This window comes from Pseudoliparis swirei, chromosome 18, assembly GCF_029220125.1.
Source record: "Pseudoliparis swirei isolate HS2019 ecotype Mariana Trench chromosome 18, NWPU_hadal_v1, whole genome shotgun sequence".
NCBI classification, from domain to species: domain Eukaryota; kingdom Metazoa; phylum Chordata; class Actinopteri; order Perciformes; family Liparidae; genus Pseudoliparis; species Pseudoliparis swirei.
The window spans coordinates 19027647-19043779 of NC_079405.1; the positions used below are offsets into that span (position 1 = coordinate 19027647).

Below are 16133 nucleotides of genomic sequence, written 5' to 3' on the forward strand. Positions count from 1 at the left end.
TCTTTTTTTCATCCTTTAATCTCAATGCTTAAGGAAGCGAAGGGGAGAAATCCCTTTACTATGACTGGGCTTTGGGTGTTTGGTAACAGCTTGCTATCTCACATTGTGGTTGGAGACGACAGAGAAGCTAAGTTCCTCCAGATGACTAGAACCTTCTCTTTATATCATATACTCTCTGACAGATGTAGATGTTGTGTCGTCAAATAATTCAATTAAATTCAATTTTTTATAGCCCATTCTCACAAATTACAAATTTGCATCAGAGTGCTTTCCAATCTATACACAGACATCCCTGTCCCAGGACCTCACATCGGATCAGGAAAAACTCCCAAACAACCCTTTCACAGGGAAAATAAGGAAGAAACCTTCAGGAGGGCAACAGAGGAGGAACCTTCTCCCCGGATGGACAGGTGCAATAGATGCCATGTGTAAAGAAGTAATCATTACAGAGTTACAACACTTTCAATGAATATGACAGTGTATGAATAGTTGGTAGTAGGCATGGACCACGATCCAGACCTCAATGATCCATCAGGCAGATACAGGTAGAGAGGAGGAATGGGCAGAGCATCAACAGGGCCATGGCATAGTTGGTAGTTGGCCTATTCCACGATCCAGCCCTCCGTGATGCATCGAGCAGATGGAGGCAGAGAGTAGGAGTGGGCAGAGCATCAACAGGGCCGTGACTGTGTCTGCCTCCCGGACTGAAGGTGGAAGCTGGTTCCATAAAAGAGGAGCTTGATAACTGAAGGCTCTGGCTCCAATCCTACTTTTTAAGACTCTAGGAACCACAAGTAGCCCCACATTTAGTGAGTACAGCTCTCTAGTGGGGCAATATGGTATTACAAGCTCCTTAAGATATGATGGAGCATCACCAATTAAGGGCTGACGGGCCTGTAGTCATTAGTCCCTGTGATCTTGGTTTTTTTGGGGATGGATGGTGGAGTGGGCCTTGAAGCAGGCTGGAACGTGGCATGTCTCCAGGGAGGTAAGAGATGAACACCGTGAGAGACAGACAACAGTGCTTTGTATAGGTGAGGAGAAGAATTTTAAATGTGATTCTTGATTTCACAGGGAGCCAGTGCAGAGCAGCTAATACAGGAGTAATGTGATCTATTTTCTTAGTTTTATTGAGTACATGAGCTGCAGCATTCTGGATCAACTGGAGGGACCTAAGTGATTTATTAGAGCAGCCTGATAATAAGGAGTTGCAGTAATCCAGTCTCAAAGTAGCGAACGCGTGAACCAATTGTTCTGCATCTTTTTGAGACGATGTGCCTGATTTTTGAAATATTACGTTGATTAAGAAATGCAGTCCTTGAGATTTGCTTCACGTGGGAGGTAAAGGAAAAGTCCTGATCAAAGATAACGGCGAGATACTTTACAGTGGTGTTGGATGCCAGGGCAATGCCATCTACAGAACCCACATCACCAGATAATTGATCCCTGATGTGTTTAGGGCCGAGTAAAATAACTTTAGTTTTGTCAGAGTTTAACGTCAAGAAGTTGCAGGTCATCCATGTTTGTATGTCTTTAAGACATGCTTGAATTTTAGTGAGTTAAATAACTGCTCTCTGTATCTGACTGTATAAAGTTGAATAATCATCCCTGGATTTTTCATAGCTCATACGGTTTTGGACATATCATAATTGCATAGTATACAGAGCATGTGTGTATGTGTGTGGAAAAGAGAATAAGAGCAGGTAGAAGCTGCCAGTGGGGAGACGTTAGTCAGAGCTCCGTAAGAAATTAATGAGATATTTTCTGGATAGAAAATTATGTGTTATAATTTATATATAACACTAGTCTGATCAGTTATATAATATTTATACCTTTATCTATTATTGATTATTTTTAAGTTCATGATTCCCACATTTGTGTTTTTAGCATTCAAGTAGTTTGTGGGGAGAAGCACAGAGCTCCTGAAAGGCAAAAGAATAAAGGGATGAATTAGAGAGTGAGAGGTGCATGGCGGTTAAGCCTCTTTGCCATGATTGAAAGACAGTGAGCTCTGACATCTGTTGGTGGATTTGGGCTGAGCTCCTGTGTCACGGCGCTATTAGAGTGGACCCAAAAGCACGACTCAGACAGGAGTAACAAAGAATACTCTCTTTGGTTGGAAACAGGCTGGGTCAAAACCGGGAGATCAGTCGAAGAAGCAAACGAGTCCAAAAAGGGGCGGGGCAGAGAATCAGAGGTCAGGGCAGGCAGGCAGGTCAGGAATATACTCGAATAATGCTGGAGAACTTGGCACGAAAACACAAGACAATCTGGCAGAGGACAAGTGGAAGTGAGGGAGCTAAATAGTGAGGGACTAATGAGGGGATGGGCTGCAGGTGAGAAGGGCGTGAGGACCAGGTGAAGGGAATGAGGGACTAACGAGGGAGTGATCAGAGGCAGGTGAGGGGAGTTGGATTGATGAGATGGTGTGACAGGATGAAAACAATTATTACAAAAAGGAAGGCGTGGAGCTTAACTGTTACAGAATCCCCCCTCAAAGGGACGGCTCCTGATGTCCCAAAACAAAATCTCCACGCCAGGTGGGCAGAGAGGATCTGGGGGAGGACTAATACTCCTCAGACATCTCCCCCCTCTCCTCATCGGCAGGTGAGTTGTCCTCATCAGAAGCTGACTCCTCCCCGATGTCTGATGCTGCAGACGGGAGGGAGGGAACAGGGGCTGGCCTGGTAGCCCTTGTGGGCACAGAGCCCTTGGAGGGCTGGTCAGGGTGGCTGCAGTGAAACTCTCTCATGAGAGGTGGATCTAGGATATGTCAGGCTGGGACCCAGCATCTCGCCTCTGGTCCGTAGCCCTCCCAGTCGACCAAATACTGTAGCCCTCTTCCACGGCGGCGGGAACGAAGCAGATGGCGAACCGTGTAGGTAAGACCTCCCTCGATGAACCGTGGTGGCGGTGGGGGCTGTTCAGCAGGGACCAGCGGACACTCCCGAACTGGCTTTACTCTGGAGACGTGGAACGACGGATGGACCCGCATGGCCCGGGGCAGCTTGAGCCTCACTACTGCCGGGCTGATGACCTTCAGAATCTCGAATGGTCCGATGAACCTGGGTGCCAACTTCTTCGCCTCCACTCGCAAGGGTAAGTCCTTGGTCGATAGCCACACCCTCTGGCCAACCTGGTAGATGGGGGCTTTAGAGCGGCGCCGGTTGGCTGCTGTGGAGTAACGGTCGGCCGAGCTGAGGAGCGCCAGTCTGGCCTTGGCCCAGGTACGGTGGCAGCGGCGGACAAATGCCTGGACTGAGGGGCAGGAAACCTTCTCCAGGACCGAAAACAATAGGGTTGAAATCCATAGGCACACTGAAACGGGGACATACCAGTAGCAGAGCTGGTCAGGGTGTTGTGGGCATATTCGACCCACAGGAGCTGTTGGGACCAGGATGCTGGAGTCTCGGAAACCAAACACCGCAGGGCCGTCTCCATTTCCTGGTTCTTGCGCTCAGTCTGGCCGTTGGACTGCGGGTGGAATCCAGATGACAGACTGACTATGGCCCCAATTAATGTGCAGAACTCCCTCCAGAAAACAGATGTAAACTGAAGACCCCGGTCAGAGACTACGTCTGTGGGAAGACCGTGAAGCCGGAAGACGTGCAGCAGAACCAGCTCAGCAGTCTCCTTGGCCGAGGGGAGCTTGGGCAAGGGCACAAAGTGGGCCATCTTGCTGAACCAATCTACCACTGTTAGGATGGCGGTGTGATTGTTGGACAGTGGGAGACCAGTAACAAAGTCCAGGGAGATGTGAGACCAGGGCCGATGGGGCACAGACAGCGGTTGCAGGAAACCAGCGGGAGCCTGGTGGGAAGGTTTGTGCCGGTTGCAGACAGGACAGACGTTGACGAATTCCCGGGTGTCCTTCTCCAGAGTAGCCCACCAGAACCTCTGCTGCAAGGCATCCCTAGTACGCTGGCTCCCAGGATGGCAAGTGAGCTTGGAGCTATGGGCCCACTGGAGGACCTCCGACCTCAGGGTCTGGGGAACAAACAGACGGTTAGGGGGACAGGAGCTCGGGCTGGGCTGGACCTCCAGGGCAGCCTTGACTCTATCCTCTACCTCCCAGGTGATAGCGGCCACCAAGACTGGGGCAGAAAGGATGTTGTCATCACAAGGGATGGAATCCCCCTTGTCCACAAACTGGCGGGACAGGGCGTCTGGCTTGACGTTATGGGTACCAGGCCTGTAACAGAGTGAAAAGTTAAACCGGGTAAAAAACAGACCATCTGGCTTGCCGAGAGTTGAGCCTCTTGGCGGACTGAATGTACTCGAGATTCTTGTGATCAGTCCAACACAAAAATGGCAGACTGGTCCCCTCAAGCCAGTGGCGCCACTCTTCAAGGGCCAGCTTAACGGCAAGCAGCTCTCGGTTACCAACATCATAGTTCCTCTCAGCAGGAGAGAGCCGCCTAGAGAAGAAGGCGCATGGGTGGAGCTTCTGGTCGCTGGCAGCCTGCTGAGAAAGGATGGCCCCCACTCCCACATCTGAGGCATCCACCTCAACAACAAACTGTCGCTCGGTGTCAGGAACTTGGATAGGAGCGGAGGTAAACCGGGCCTTAAGTCCCTGGAAGGCCCCCTCCGCCGAGGGTGACCACCGGAACTGGACCTTAGATGAGGTGAGGGCTGTGAGTGGGGCAGCTACGGTGCTATAATCGCGGATAAACCTCCGATAGAAGTTGGCGAACCCCAGGAATCGTTGTAGCTGCTTACGCGAGTCAGGGGTGGGCCAGGACGTTACTGCTGCCACCTTGGCAGGGTCCATCTGCACGATCCCCTGTCCCACGATATAACCCAGGAAGGAGACAGAAGAGGCGTGGAATTCACACTTCTCTGCCTTAACGAACAGAGAATTCCTCAGAAGACATTGAAGGACTGCTTGGACATGGTGAATGTGCTCCTCTTGGGACCTCGAGAAAATAAGAATGTCCTCTAGGTAGACGAACAACTGCTTGTTTAACATGTCTCTGAGCACATCATTCACCAGGGCCTGGAAAACGGCTGGGGCATTAGTCAGACCGAAGGGCATAACCAGGTATTCATAATGTCCAGTAGGGGTGTTGAAAGCTGTCTTCCACTCATCCCCCTCTCGGATCCGGACTAAGTGATAGGCGTTACGCAGATCTAGCTTTGTGAAGATGGTAGCCCCACGCAGCAACTCGAAAGCAGAAGAGATGAGTGGGAGTGGGTAGCGGTTCTTTATGATAATGTTATTGAGTCCCCTGTAGTCAATGCAAGGCCTAAGTGACTTGTCTTTCTTCCCTACGAAGAAGAACTCCGCCCCTGCAGGTGAAGAAGAGGGACGGATGAGCCTAGTAGCTAGAGAGGAACTGATGTATGCCTCCATGGCCTCTCTCTCAGGGGCAAATAAGGAATACAGGCGGCCCCTGGGTGGGGTGGTGCCTGGTTGCAGGTTAATGGCGCAGTCGTATGGTCGATGTGGCGGCAGACATGAGGCCTTGACCTTACTGAATACCTCCCTATAGTCATGGTATTCCGTAGGTACTCCTGACAGTTCCAATGCAGAGCTGGGGCAAACTGACTGCTGAGCTCCAGCAGCCTGTTTCAGGCAGATCAGGTCACAAGATGCACTCCAACCCAGGATGGCTCCTGTGGCCCAGTTAATGTGGGGGTTGTGGTGGCGGAGCCAGGGATGCCCCAGGATTAGTGGATGCTTGGGTGACCGCAGGATAAGAAACCGAATGGTCTCATGGTGCTTACCGGACAGGAGCATACGGAGTGGCGTGGTCTGGTGAGTCACTGTCCCCAGTAGGTGGCCATCCAGGGCGTTGACCGGAATAGGGCATGGAAGCGGTAACTGCTTGATCCCCAGCTGATGAACTAGGTCCTCGTCAATGAAGCTGTCGTCAGCACCAGAGTCAATGAATGTAGCGAGAGTTTGTGGCCCGTTTGCGAGCAGCAGTTGGGCGTGGAAGAGGGGCCTTTGGTTGGGAGAGAGTCTTGTGGTTCCGCTCACCAGTACCTCTCCTACTACGGGTGAGCCACGCCCCTTTACTGGACACCGGGATACGAAGTGGCCCACCTGGCCACAGTACAGGCAAAGACCTCCCCGACGATGACGCTCCCGCTCCTCACGGGTAAGACTGGTGCGCCCGACCTTCATGGGTTCGACCTCCCCTGGTTGAGGCCTGGGAGTGATGCTGATAGGTGCTGGAGCAGCTCGCCGTCGAGCGAAAACGCAATGATCTGTATCCCCCCTGCGTTGCTCCTGTCGCCTTGCCTAGATGTGTCTGTCCACTCGGGAAGTCAGTTCTATTAAGCCATCCAAGTTGGCAGACAAATCAAAAGAGATCAGTTCATCCTTGACATAATCCGCTTGTCCAGTCAAGAACACCTCACACTGAGCGGCCTCATTCCAGCTGCTAAGGCGTGCTCTCGTACGGAACTCCAGGGCATAATCTGCCACAGTTCGGTCCCCCTGGCACAGTTCCACCAGTCCCCCACTTGGATCTGGACCCCTGGAGACCTCCCCGAATACCTTGCGAAGCTCCGCCGAAAACAGCAGGAACGAAGTGCAGGCTGGCGTATGTCTCTCCCATTCCGCGGTACCCCACAGTCTCGCTCTACCAGTCAAGTGGTTTATGGTGAAGGCTACCTTAGCCTCCTCCGCGGCAAAGGTGTGGGGCTGCAGGGAGAACAGGATGGAGCAGTTTGTGACGAATGGGTTGCAGCCCTCAGGTTCTCCAGCATAGCGCTCCGGGGTTCCCACTCGAGGCTCGGGTCTTGGCGCAGGTGGCGGTGAGACAGGAGGCAGAAGGCGGAGAAGCAGGAGACGACGGCGAGGCTCCGCGCTGGGTCAGGGCTGTAGATAGTTGTTGTATCTGGTTAATCATCGCCGCCATAGTCTGCCGTGTCTCCTCGGCGAAGCTGACCATCTGCGTCCGCTCTTGCTGGAGGACCTCCTCGATCCTCTCAAACCGGCTTGCTGCAGGCGGGTGTGCTGGGTCCATGATTTGGCCAGGTTGTAATGTCACAGCGCTATTAGAGTGGACCCAAAAGCACGACTCAGACAGGAGTAACAAAGAATACTGTCTTTGGTTGGAAACAGGCTGGGTCAAAACCGGGAGATCAGTCGAAGAAGCAAACAAGTCCAAAAAGGGGCAGGGCAGAGAATCAGAGGTCAGGGCAGGCAGGCAGGCAGGTCAGGAATATACTCGAATAACGCTGGAGAACTTGGCACGAAAACACAAGACAATCTGGCAGAGGACAAGTGGAAGTGAGGGAGCTAAATAGTGAGGGACTAATGAGGGGATGGGCTGCAGGTGAGAAGGGCGTGAGGACCAGGTGAAGGGAATGAGGGACTAACGAGGGAGTGATCAGAGGCAGGTGAGGGGAGTTGGATTGACGAGATGGTGTGACAGGATGAAAACAACTATTACAAAAAGGAAGGCGTGGAGCTAAACTGTTACATCCTGTCTATTTGTGCTTCCTTGTGGAAAAAGGGAAAGTAAAATGAACACGCTGACCCATTTCCCCCTTTTTCCTCCTGATGCTCCTCCCCTCTCTCTTCCTTCTCATGGCTGTTTTTTTGCTTGCAATGTGATGCTCAGGGTCAACAGATATCCAGATCATTTTGTGCGAGTTTGTGTGTGTGTATCTAAATTCTGTGCTTTAGATTATTATTATCAACTCAGTTCAGCTTTCAGACTACAATATAATGTGTTATATGTTATTTATATATATCATATATTTAAAGAAAACACACTACAGTTTATAGTGCAAATATTAAAAGCACATTTGTGTGATGACACTTCAAATTGCAGATCAGACATTTTGCTCCTCATCATTTAATATTCCGCATCTTAATTTGATTTATTTTTATCAACCTAAATGTAGGCATTTTTCTTGCAAAGTACAACTGCAGTCAGTAGGGATACTGGGGTCAACCCACAAACAGAGTTCTGAGTAAATTCTGGAATATCTTACAGAAACCCTCCGTGCAATAGTCCACCTTCCCTTCCCTTCTCTCTGTTACTCTCTCACACACATACCACACTTAGGGCCGCTTGTCCGGACCGGACAACTGTGCTACTATAGTGCATGTAGTGGCCATTTGTCCTTAGAACTCAAATAAAACTATAAATCAAATTGCCACTGACGCACCATGGGTTTCGGAGTTGACGCAGCCAAAAAGAAAGTAATGTTCATTTCGGTATGTTATGGTTCTAATCATTTATTTTGTAAATAATACAAAAACAATCCATCATTTTGTTGGGAGGTATAGCTTGTCTGTTAAGAAAATGTAAGCATTGTGGAAATGTGGTCACTGACTGCATATTGTTTGAAAACGACATGAAACGTGTGAATGGTACGGCCACAAAAGACCGATGCTGTGCTAATTGTGTTTAGAGTTTTGAAAATGTGACCACTGTTTGGACAAACACTTGGTTGCGCTTGAAAAAAACTGTATTTACGAATGTTAACACACAACATCCCACAATGGCAAACACAATATTCCAAACCTTAGATACAGTCTCAAAACCTGTTCTGCAATGATATCAGTTATAAAACAATATATCTCAGCTGATAATAAAAAAAACAATTGATTCCCCATCTCCTGATTGTAGGTCAGAGTTTGGAATGTTTTTGAGAAATATGTTTTAGCAAGTTTTGGATTAGAATTTGAGATGTTGATCACACAGACACCGCCTACATTGACTAACCGAATGTTGTTCAATCATCTATTGCAGCCGTTGCCCCAAAACTTAGTTTATTTGTAAAAAAAAAAAACAGTTTGGATTGAACTTTTTTAAAGAAACAATAGTTCCCCCCCTTTTTATCTGGACTTGTTGCAGTTGTTTTTTTGTTCAGAATGCTCTTGTGTGTTTCTTGGATATTTTGTTCACTGTAAGCAATATTGTAAAACTTGTTCTGTTCCATCATACTGTAAACAGTACCTCCTGTAGTAAACAGTAAAGAGAAAAAAACTGATTTGGTTTTTACTGGAATGCTTTTGAATGTGAACATTACATGTGGACATACAGTTCCCAACCAAGACATTTAGTATAAAAGCAGTGGATTGCATGTTTTGCATTCAACCTGAAAAACTTAAACATAAAAGTCTATGCAGTTTGTGTAATGTCAGCAACAGCCAGTGTTTTGCAACCTAGTGTACTTTGATTGACTGGAAGGAGCTTGTGAAAACAAAAGTTATTCTTTGACAGAATAATTTCATTTTGAGTCAGATTTCCAGTGTTTTGGTAAAGTTAGTGTCTGCAGAAACAGATGTGTTCTATTTTGAAATGAAGAGTTAGTATATATTCAACAAAATGTGCTTTTGACAAGAAAATTATCCATTTGGCCAATTGTGCTTTGTAGGTGTGAGTCTGTGTTAAGAGTTTAGAAAAAGTATCTGAAGAATGGGTAAGCGCTTGTTAGCGATTCAAAAAAACTGTAAACAACAATCATAATGTGTTAAACTAAACTACAACTATCATAAGAAACAACTCTAACATATCAAAATATAACCTAAATAAGCAATATTACTTTCCAATAAAACCTAAATACAAATGTCAAATTAAATAGCTCCAACAGTGCATAAAGTTGGAGGTTTGTAGGTCAGGGTGGTTGCGTGTTGGTTGAATAACGCATTATTTTGTGAGTCGGGCACATCAGCCTGTGCATTCTATATCCCAGATTGAAGGCAAGAAGAATAAATACTCATAACACACCCACATCAGGATCGGATTGGTGGTGTAGACCAGTGACGACAGGAGTAACGAGAACTTTATTGACTATTATCACCAATTTAGCACTGTGAAATTAAAGACCAGCATGTGTCTCATACAAGGCATACAATAGCTTGTACAATGACTGGGATAGTAATACATTGTGGCAGCGGGGGGTGTTTAGGCTCGGCTGCAGAGTGGGTGGAGCGGGGGTGTGGTTCAGGGAACGGTGTCTGATTGTCATCAGCTGGACTGATTGGTAATGAGATTGGTAATCAGTCCAGCTGATGACAATCTGTGTTGGTGTATCTGAGTCTCTCTCCATAAAGGAGCAGGACAGACGGAAGATCGGGAGCGTGGAGAGCAGAGACACAGGCTGTGTCTACTACCGGACACTTTACGAAGTACACTGCAATACAGTGCACTGACATCTGTAGTGCACTCCGTCGCTGATAAGTGCTGTATAATAACATTCAATTTTCAATTTTGTATCAAATGGAACACTTACGTTAACCACTTGGCGGAAGTGACGGACGCAAATCTGTTCACAGCACCTGCGAAATTAAGCCGGGAGTGACGTAGGCAAATCTGCTTGCGATACCCGCGAAACTTAAACTGACAAAATGAATGCACTTCTTGCCCTCTTTTTGTCCCTTGTTTACCCCTTTCTCCACCCCATGTGGAAACTGCGATACCTCCACAATCGCAGCAGGAGCCTCCGTGGTCTACCGCTTGTGCTACCGTAGCCATCTCGTCCGCCATTGTTTTAGAAATAAAATGAAAAGCTGGCGAAAGGGCTCCTCCTCTTCCGCTACGTAGCCAAGATGGTGCCCGTTTAGGGCCAGTAGTGTCCATCGTTTTACACTGAATTTTTTGCCCGTTTGCAGTGGGTACTTTCAGTGCACTGAATTCTGCTGGTTTTGTCAGTTTGGCACCCTAAGCACTGAAAGTCAGTGCTCGAAGTGCTCAAGTGTCCGGTAGTAGACACAGCCACAGTCTGCGGTCGGAATAAACTTTGTTACCGAATATCCCTCTGGCTGCTTATTCCTGATTGGTGCTTAGGGGGGGGAACCTACTAGTGACGGCTACACACTTGTCACATACATGTCTTATGGTTAGAGACGCTCTCATAAGTGTCGTCCAATGTCCATGTTACAAGATGCAATGCAAATATACTGCAAGTTTGGAGTGATTAATCCCAATAGTGGTCAAGTTATGAGCATTGAAAAATAAGACATGCCCCTAAGAGGTTCAGTGGTCCATATAATCTGAACACAATGAGATATTAAAAAACATTTGATACATAGTAGGTGATAAAGCTTCAAATTTCAAGTCAATCGGACATTCATTTTCTATAAAGAACGTCTGGAGTGCTTAAAAGCTCCAGTGAAGTGCAAAGCCATCTGTCAAAACTGAGGAGTGTTAAGAATCAATATCAATAAATCAAATGGTTCTCCAGTGGAATATACTTTTCTCACACAGCTAAGAATTCATTTTAAATAGTCTATTGTCTCTCTTTAATAATGAAACGTCCCTCTATGATCAGTGGGCGGTGGATTTTATGGATGTGCTTAGATTTTCAGATAGAGTAAGATGACACTGTTTTCACACCTTTGTATTTGCTTTTTTGAAGCCATAAGGACATTTTTGATCAGACCACCTCTTATTGCAGGTGCACAGAAAACTTATTCTGTGCTGCTCTGCGCTAGAAGTGTGCTTGTCAGCCACGATACATGTGTTTGCACCTTAAAAATATAGCTAAACATAAGCTCAGCTTTACGAAATATAATATTATGTTAATCACAACATTAACCTCTGCATGGGTGTTGTGTGTGTGTTTTGTAGGAGTTTGCAACCCTGACGAAGGAACTGAACATATGCCGGGAGCAGCTGCTCGAGAAAGAGGAGGAAATATCGGAGCTGAAAGCTGAAAGAAACAACACCAGGGTATGTGTGTGGTGATGCTTATGAAAACAAACAATGTTTCTAAGATTTAAATTAGTATTCTCTTTGGTCATGCATGCATTTGTATGTGTGTGTGTGTGTGTGTGTACGTGTACGTTGGTGTGTGGGTGTGCTGTAGCTGCTGTTGGAACACCTGGAGTGTCTGGTGTCTCGTCACGAACGCAGTCTGAGGATGACAGTGGTGAAGAGACAGGCACCCCCACCATCTGGAGTCTCCAGCGAGGTGGAGGTCCTCAAAGCCCTGAAGTCGCTGTTTGAACACCACAAGGCTCTGGATGAAAAGGTGGACACACACATACACACGCGAACAATAATAGAATTATACATTGAAACAATTGCCTCATTTGGTGCCTTCAGTACATGGTCTTGTCATTTTCACTCCGAGTGTTTTCAACAGAATTGCTATCCTACTCAAATCTTCTTCTTTTTTTCTTAATAAAACCTCAGCACTTCCTGAGTTTCAAATTTAAAGTTCGGCATTGACAGAAAATGGGAGCAGAGGAGAAATCTGTATATATAGTGTATATATATATATATAAAATGTGAAATGAAAAATTACAAAATTGCTGTTTGGTTTTTGTTTCAGTTGAGGTAAATAAAGGCCCCAAGGCACTATTTGAAAACATCTATGAACCAATATTAGCATAGTCAATTAAGACATGAATTCTGAGACCTTCTATATATACAGATTTAAATAATATCCAAGATTGTGCTTCAACAGCGTCTTCATGTTTATGGACTTGATGTTTCAAGTTTCAAGTTTCAAGTTTTTATTGTCACATCCCCTTTTATACAAGTATAATCGGTTTGTGAAATTCTTATGTGCAAAACACCCGACAGCAGTAGCAGACTAAAAAAAGAATAAGAATGAGAATAAACTATACAATGATGTGTGTCTTGATGTGTGTTTTGTGTGTTTTGTCAGGTACGTGAGAGGCTTCGTGTGGCTCTTGAGAGGGTGGCCACCCTGGAGGTACAGCAAGCAGTTAACACACAAGAGGTGAGTGAATGCTTGTAAACGTGACTGTGTGTGTGTGACTGTGTTTACGTGTTCCCTATCTGTGGTTAGGTAAGGGAACATCTGTTCAGTCCCTTGCAGCATCTGTTAAAGCCTCCAGTCTGATATTTACTTCAAGTGTCACGCTGGGTGAGAGGCTCCGTCTTCTCAGCCCTCTGTGCACACATACGCACATGTACATTGCACAAACTCACTTCTGCATTTTTCTCTTTAAATATCATAGACTTAATTCTGAAGATAAAATGATGTTAAATATTTACAGCAGGCTCAGTTAAAGCAGAATCCCAGTGGGTTCTGTAAGATGTGAAGTCAAAGCTTGTTAATTAAGTTGCACTTATCGGACTTTTTATTTTAAAGAGGAGCAGAACCACACTGAAGTGATCCCTCCCTCATCTAATTACCTTCGCATTCGAGAATGCGGAAGGTTATGTTTTGATCGCTGTGTATTTATTTATTTGTATGTGTGTTATTCGCATAACTCAAAAAGTATTAAACCAAATCGCATGAAATTTGGTGGGATGATTGGTTATTATCCGTGAGACCATTTGATTAGATTGTGGGATCGATCGGGTCAGGGTCAAGGTCATGAAAAGGTACCAAAAAAGTGGCTGCGGCGAAGGTATGCGCTTTACCGAGTGCCCGTTCTAGTTCATATTTGTAGTAATGTAAAATATGGTAGGGCATGGAAGCCAGGCTTCCCTTTGGTCCCTTTGTTCTTGGATTCACTGAGGGAACAGAAAAGATAAATTAGCTTATTGTTTTTTTTTTCTTACTGTTTAATCTACATTGCAGTTGAACATGGTGAGACAAGGGAAGGATGGTGACTCAGTGGAGCAAACAGATGGATCCAAACCTACATGGAAGGTCTTCCTGGCTGCGTGATTGTTTTTCTGCTCTGTGCTTTATAGTCGCCGATAGTATTTGTCCGTCTGGCTGTCAGTCACTTGTCTTCTTTCTATCTTTCTCATCACATTAACATATCTGGTCACGCACACACATGCACACTTGCACACAAGGTGGGGCTAAATGTAGCATGAATCTTCCTTTATCTTTCTTGTTTATTCTGACAATATTCAATCTCTTGCTCTTTATTCAAGCCCCTTCCTCCATGGTTTGAGGCCAGCCCTGATTACACATTATGTAACTGTGTTTTATTCCATCCACAAGAATTATCAAACCTCCCGAAACAAAAGAGCCTGTAGGTATCTGGATGGAAATTGTCTTCCTCTGTACAGGCTGGCAGCGTTGGGGGAGCAGCACATAACCCTACTTTTTCTTTGACTTCAGCAAAACAAAAAAGGAAAAATTAAATGTCAATATACAGTTGTTTGATGAAAAGAAAAATCTAACTTCATAACATCAATAACTTACCTTAAGAGGGCAAGGAGACGGCTATATCAGAGAATAGCCTCAGAGTGTGAGGGAGAAAAGACAATGAAGAGCATTGGCTATAGAACAAATGTTAGGAGAAGTGTGAACTCTGTCAGGACATTTACCCACAACAGACGCTGCCCTGCTGACATTTACGGAATGCTGCAATAAGAGGATATTGTAATTCAAAATGCCATAAAATTATCATGATCACATGTACTTTTTCAGCAAGATAATCATTGTAGGGCCACGTCGTACCTGATTTGCATGGTCACAAGGTCTGTGCAGTGCTATTTCCAAAATCTCTGGGAGTGAATCTAATACGTTTATATAGCTAAACTGGAATCATGTACAATTGCACATTTCACCAGCATCAGACCTTTTAGCCCCCACACCCCTCCCTTTCTGTGTATGTTTCTATAAGGTACTCATGGACAAACAGAATTGGAACCAGAGTGGAGGGGATTCGACTAACTTTCACTGACCACTGTGTTGCCTTTCGGGATATGCATCCCCGAAGGCTCGTTTAATTAAGGCCATGGCATTAACTGCACTTTGAGCTGTGAAGAGAAACATTAAAACAACAACATGGCAGCCTATGCATAACACCCAACACTTGAATATCTAGGTCATACAACTTTATCAGTTCTGCAACAACTATATATACCCTCTGCCCATAGTGTGTCTCAGTCCTAAAATACATTTCATGGGAGAATGTGCATATATTGCCATTAATGTTATGTGTCCAACTTACAGAGACTGCCCAACGGATCCATAGATGCCCACGAAGATGGCAGCCGGGTGTCCGAGCTTCAGGAGCTGCTGGATCGGACCAATAAGGAGCTGGCCCAGAGCCGTGAGCACTCTGCCAGTCTCAACGGCCGCATGGCCGACCTCGAGGCAGAGCTTGCAAATGCACGCCGAGAACTGAGCCGCAGCGAGGAACTGTCAATCAAACAACAGCGGGAACAAAGAGAGGTAAGAGCAAAGAAAACATGTGTTTTGTTTTGTGATGAGCACTGAGAATCTTTTTAGGTTCTGGTCTTTTTAAACACGGTGCAATATAATTACATAACTTTTTTTAAATTCACATTTGTTACTCGTCCTATCCTATTGAGATTCCTCATTCACAGAGAAATTATGTACAAGGAAAATGATACCATATGGCTGAACACCCACTATTTTCTGTTTTGTTGTGTGCATTTCACTCACCAACTATAGCAACTACCAGCGAGATACTACATTCTTTTTTAAAGCAAAACATTTGAAAAGGGGTTTCATTAAGCTGTCTAAATTGAGTTTATGCTGGATAAAAGCATAACAAGCTAAACAACTATGTCACTACTTACCAGTATTATCAGTTGGCACAGACTATATACAGGTGTGAAGTGCAGAAACCACACAGTCCTCTAACCAAGGTAATTGTTGGTATTGATTGCTTCTAGCCACTTAGCTTAAGTATTTTTGTCAGTGGTCATGCTAGATGTTTATAGACACTATTGTCACAAAATACAAAAATCTTGCCAATCTTTGGAAAAACATTTTGCTCTATTAACTTTGACTGACATACATTTGTGTCATTTATTTTAATTGTAAAACAGTAAACTACATACAAGTCTTGTTTGCTCACTTAAAAATGCAATATGCTATGAAGATTTATATTGATAATGTTTCTAAAATGTGAGAATTTGGCCATACATGAGATAAAGTACACTGGTTATTGCTTTTGGCCTCACCATGCACATTGCTGAAGACTTGTTTCTAGTGTTTCCTGTTGTTGTTGTTGTGTATCTACATCAACAGAGGGAGGATATGGAGGAGAGGATAACAACGCTAGAGAAACGCTACCTGGCTGCTCAGCGGGAGACCACACACATCCATGACCTCAACGACAAATTGGAGAATGAACTGGCCACAAAGGACTCGCTGCACCGACAAGTAATACAACAACACTAGCCATAGAGGGTTTCTGACTGGTATTTAAGCCCAGTGTATATAAAATAAAAAATAAACTTATCTATCACATATCAGTTAATTTAGCCTGACATAAGGACTAAATCAATATTTATAAATGTGCTGTG

At 45.4% G+C, this 16133-nt stretch overlaps 1 protein-coding gene across 8 annotated transcripts in view; it reads left to right on the forward strand.

The window, feature by feature from the left end:
* Positions 1–16133, forward strand: part of ppfia4 (PTPRF interacting protein alpha 4) — a 79799-nt gene that overhangs the window by 50419 nt on the left and 13247 nt on the right. For 7 of the 8 annotated variants that reach the window (XM_056436505.1, XM_056436506.1, XM_056436508.1 and 4 more), the window contains exons 3-8: positions 11544–11645; positions 11782–11946; positions 12589–12663; positions 13474–13545; positions 14809–15030; positions 15856–15990. In XM_056436505.1, the coding sequence (XP_056292480.1) occupies positions 11544–11645; positions 11782–11946; positions 12589–12663; positions 13474–13545; positions 14809–15030; positions 15856–15990 (771 nt within the window). The remainder of the gene's footprint in view (positions 1–11543; positions 11646–11781; positions 11947–12588; positions 12664–13473; positions 13546–14808; positions 15031–15855; positions 15991–16133) is intronic. The other variant, XM_056436510.1, reaches the window with a different exon arrangement.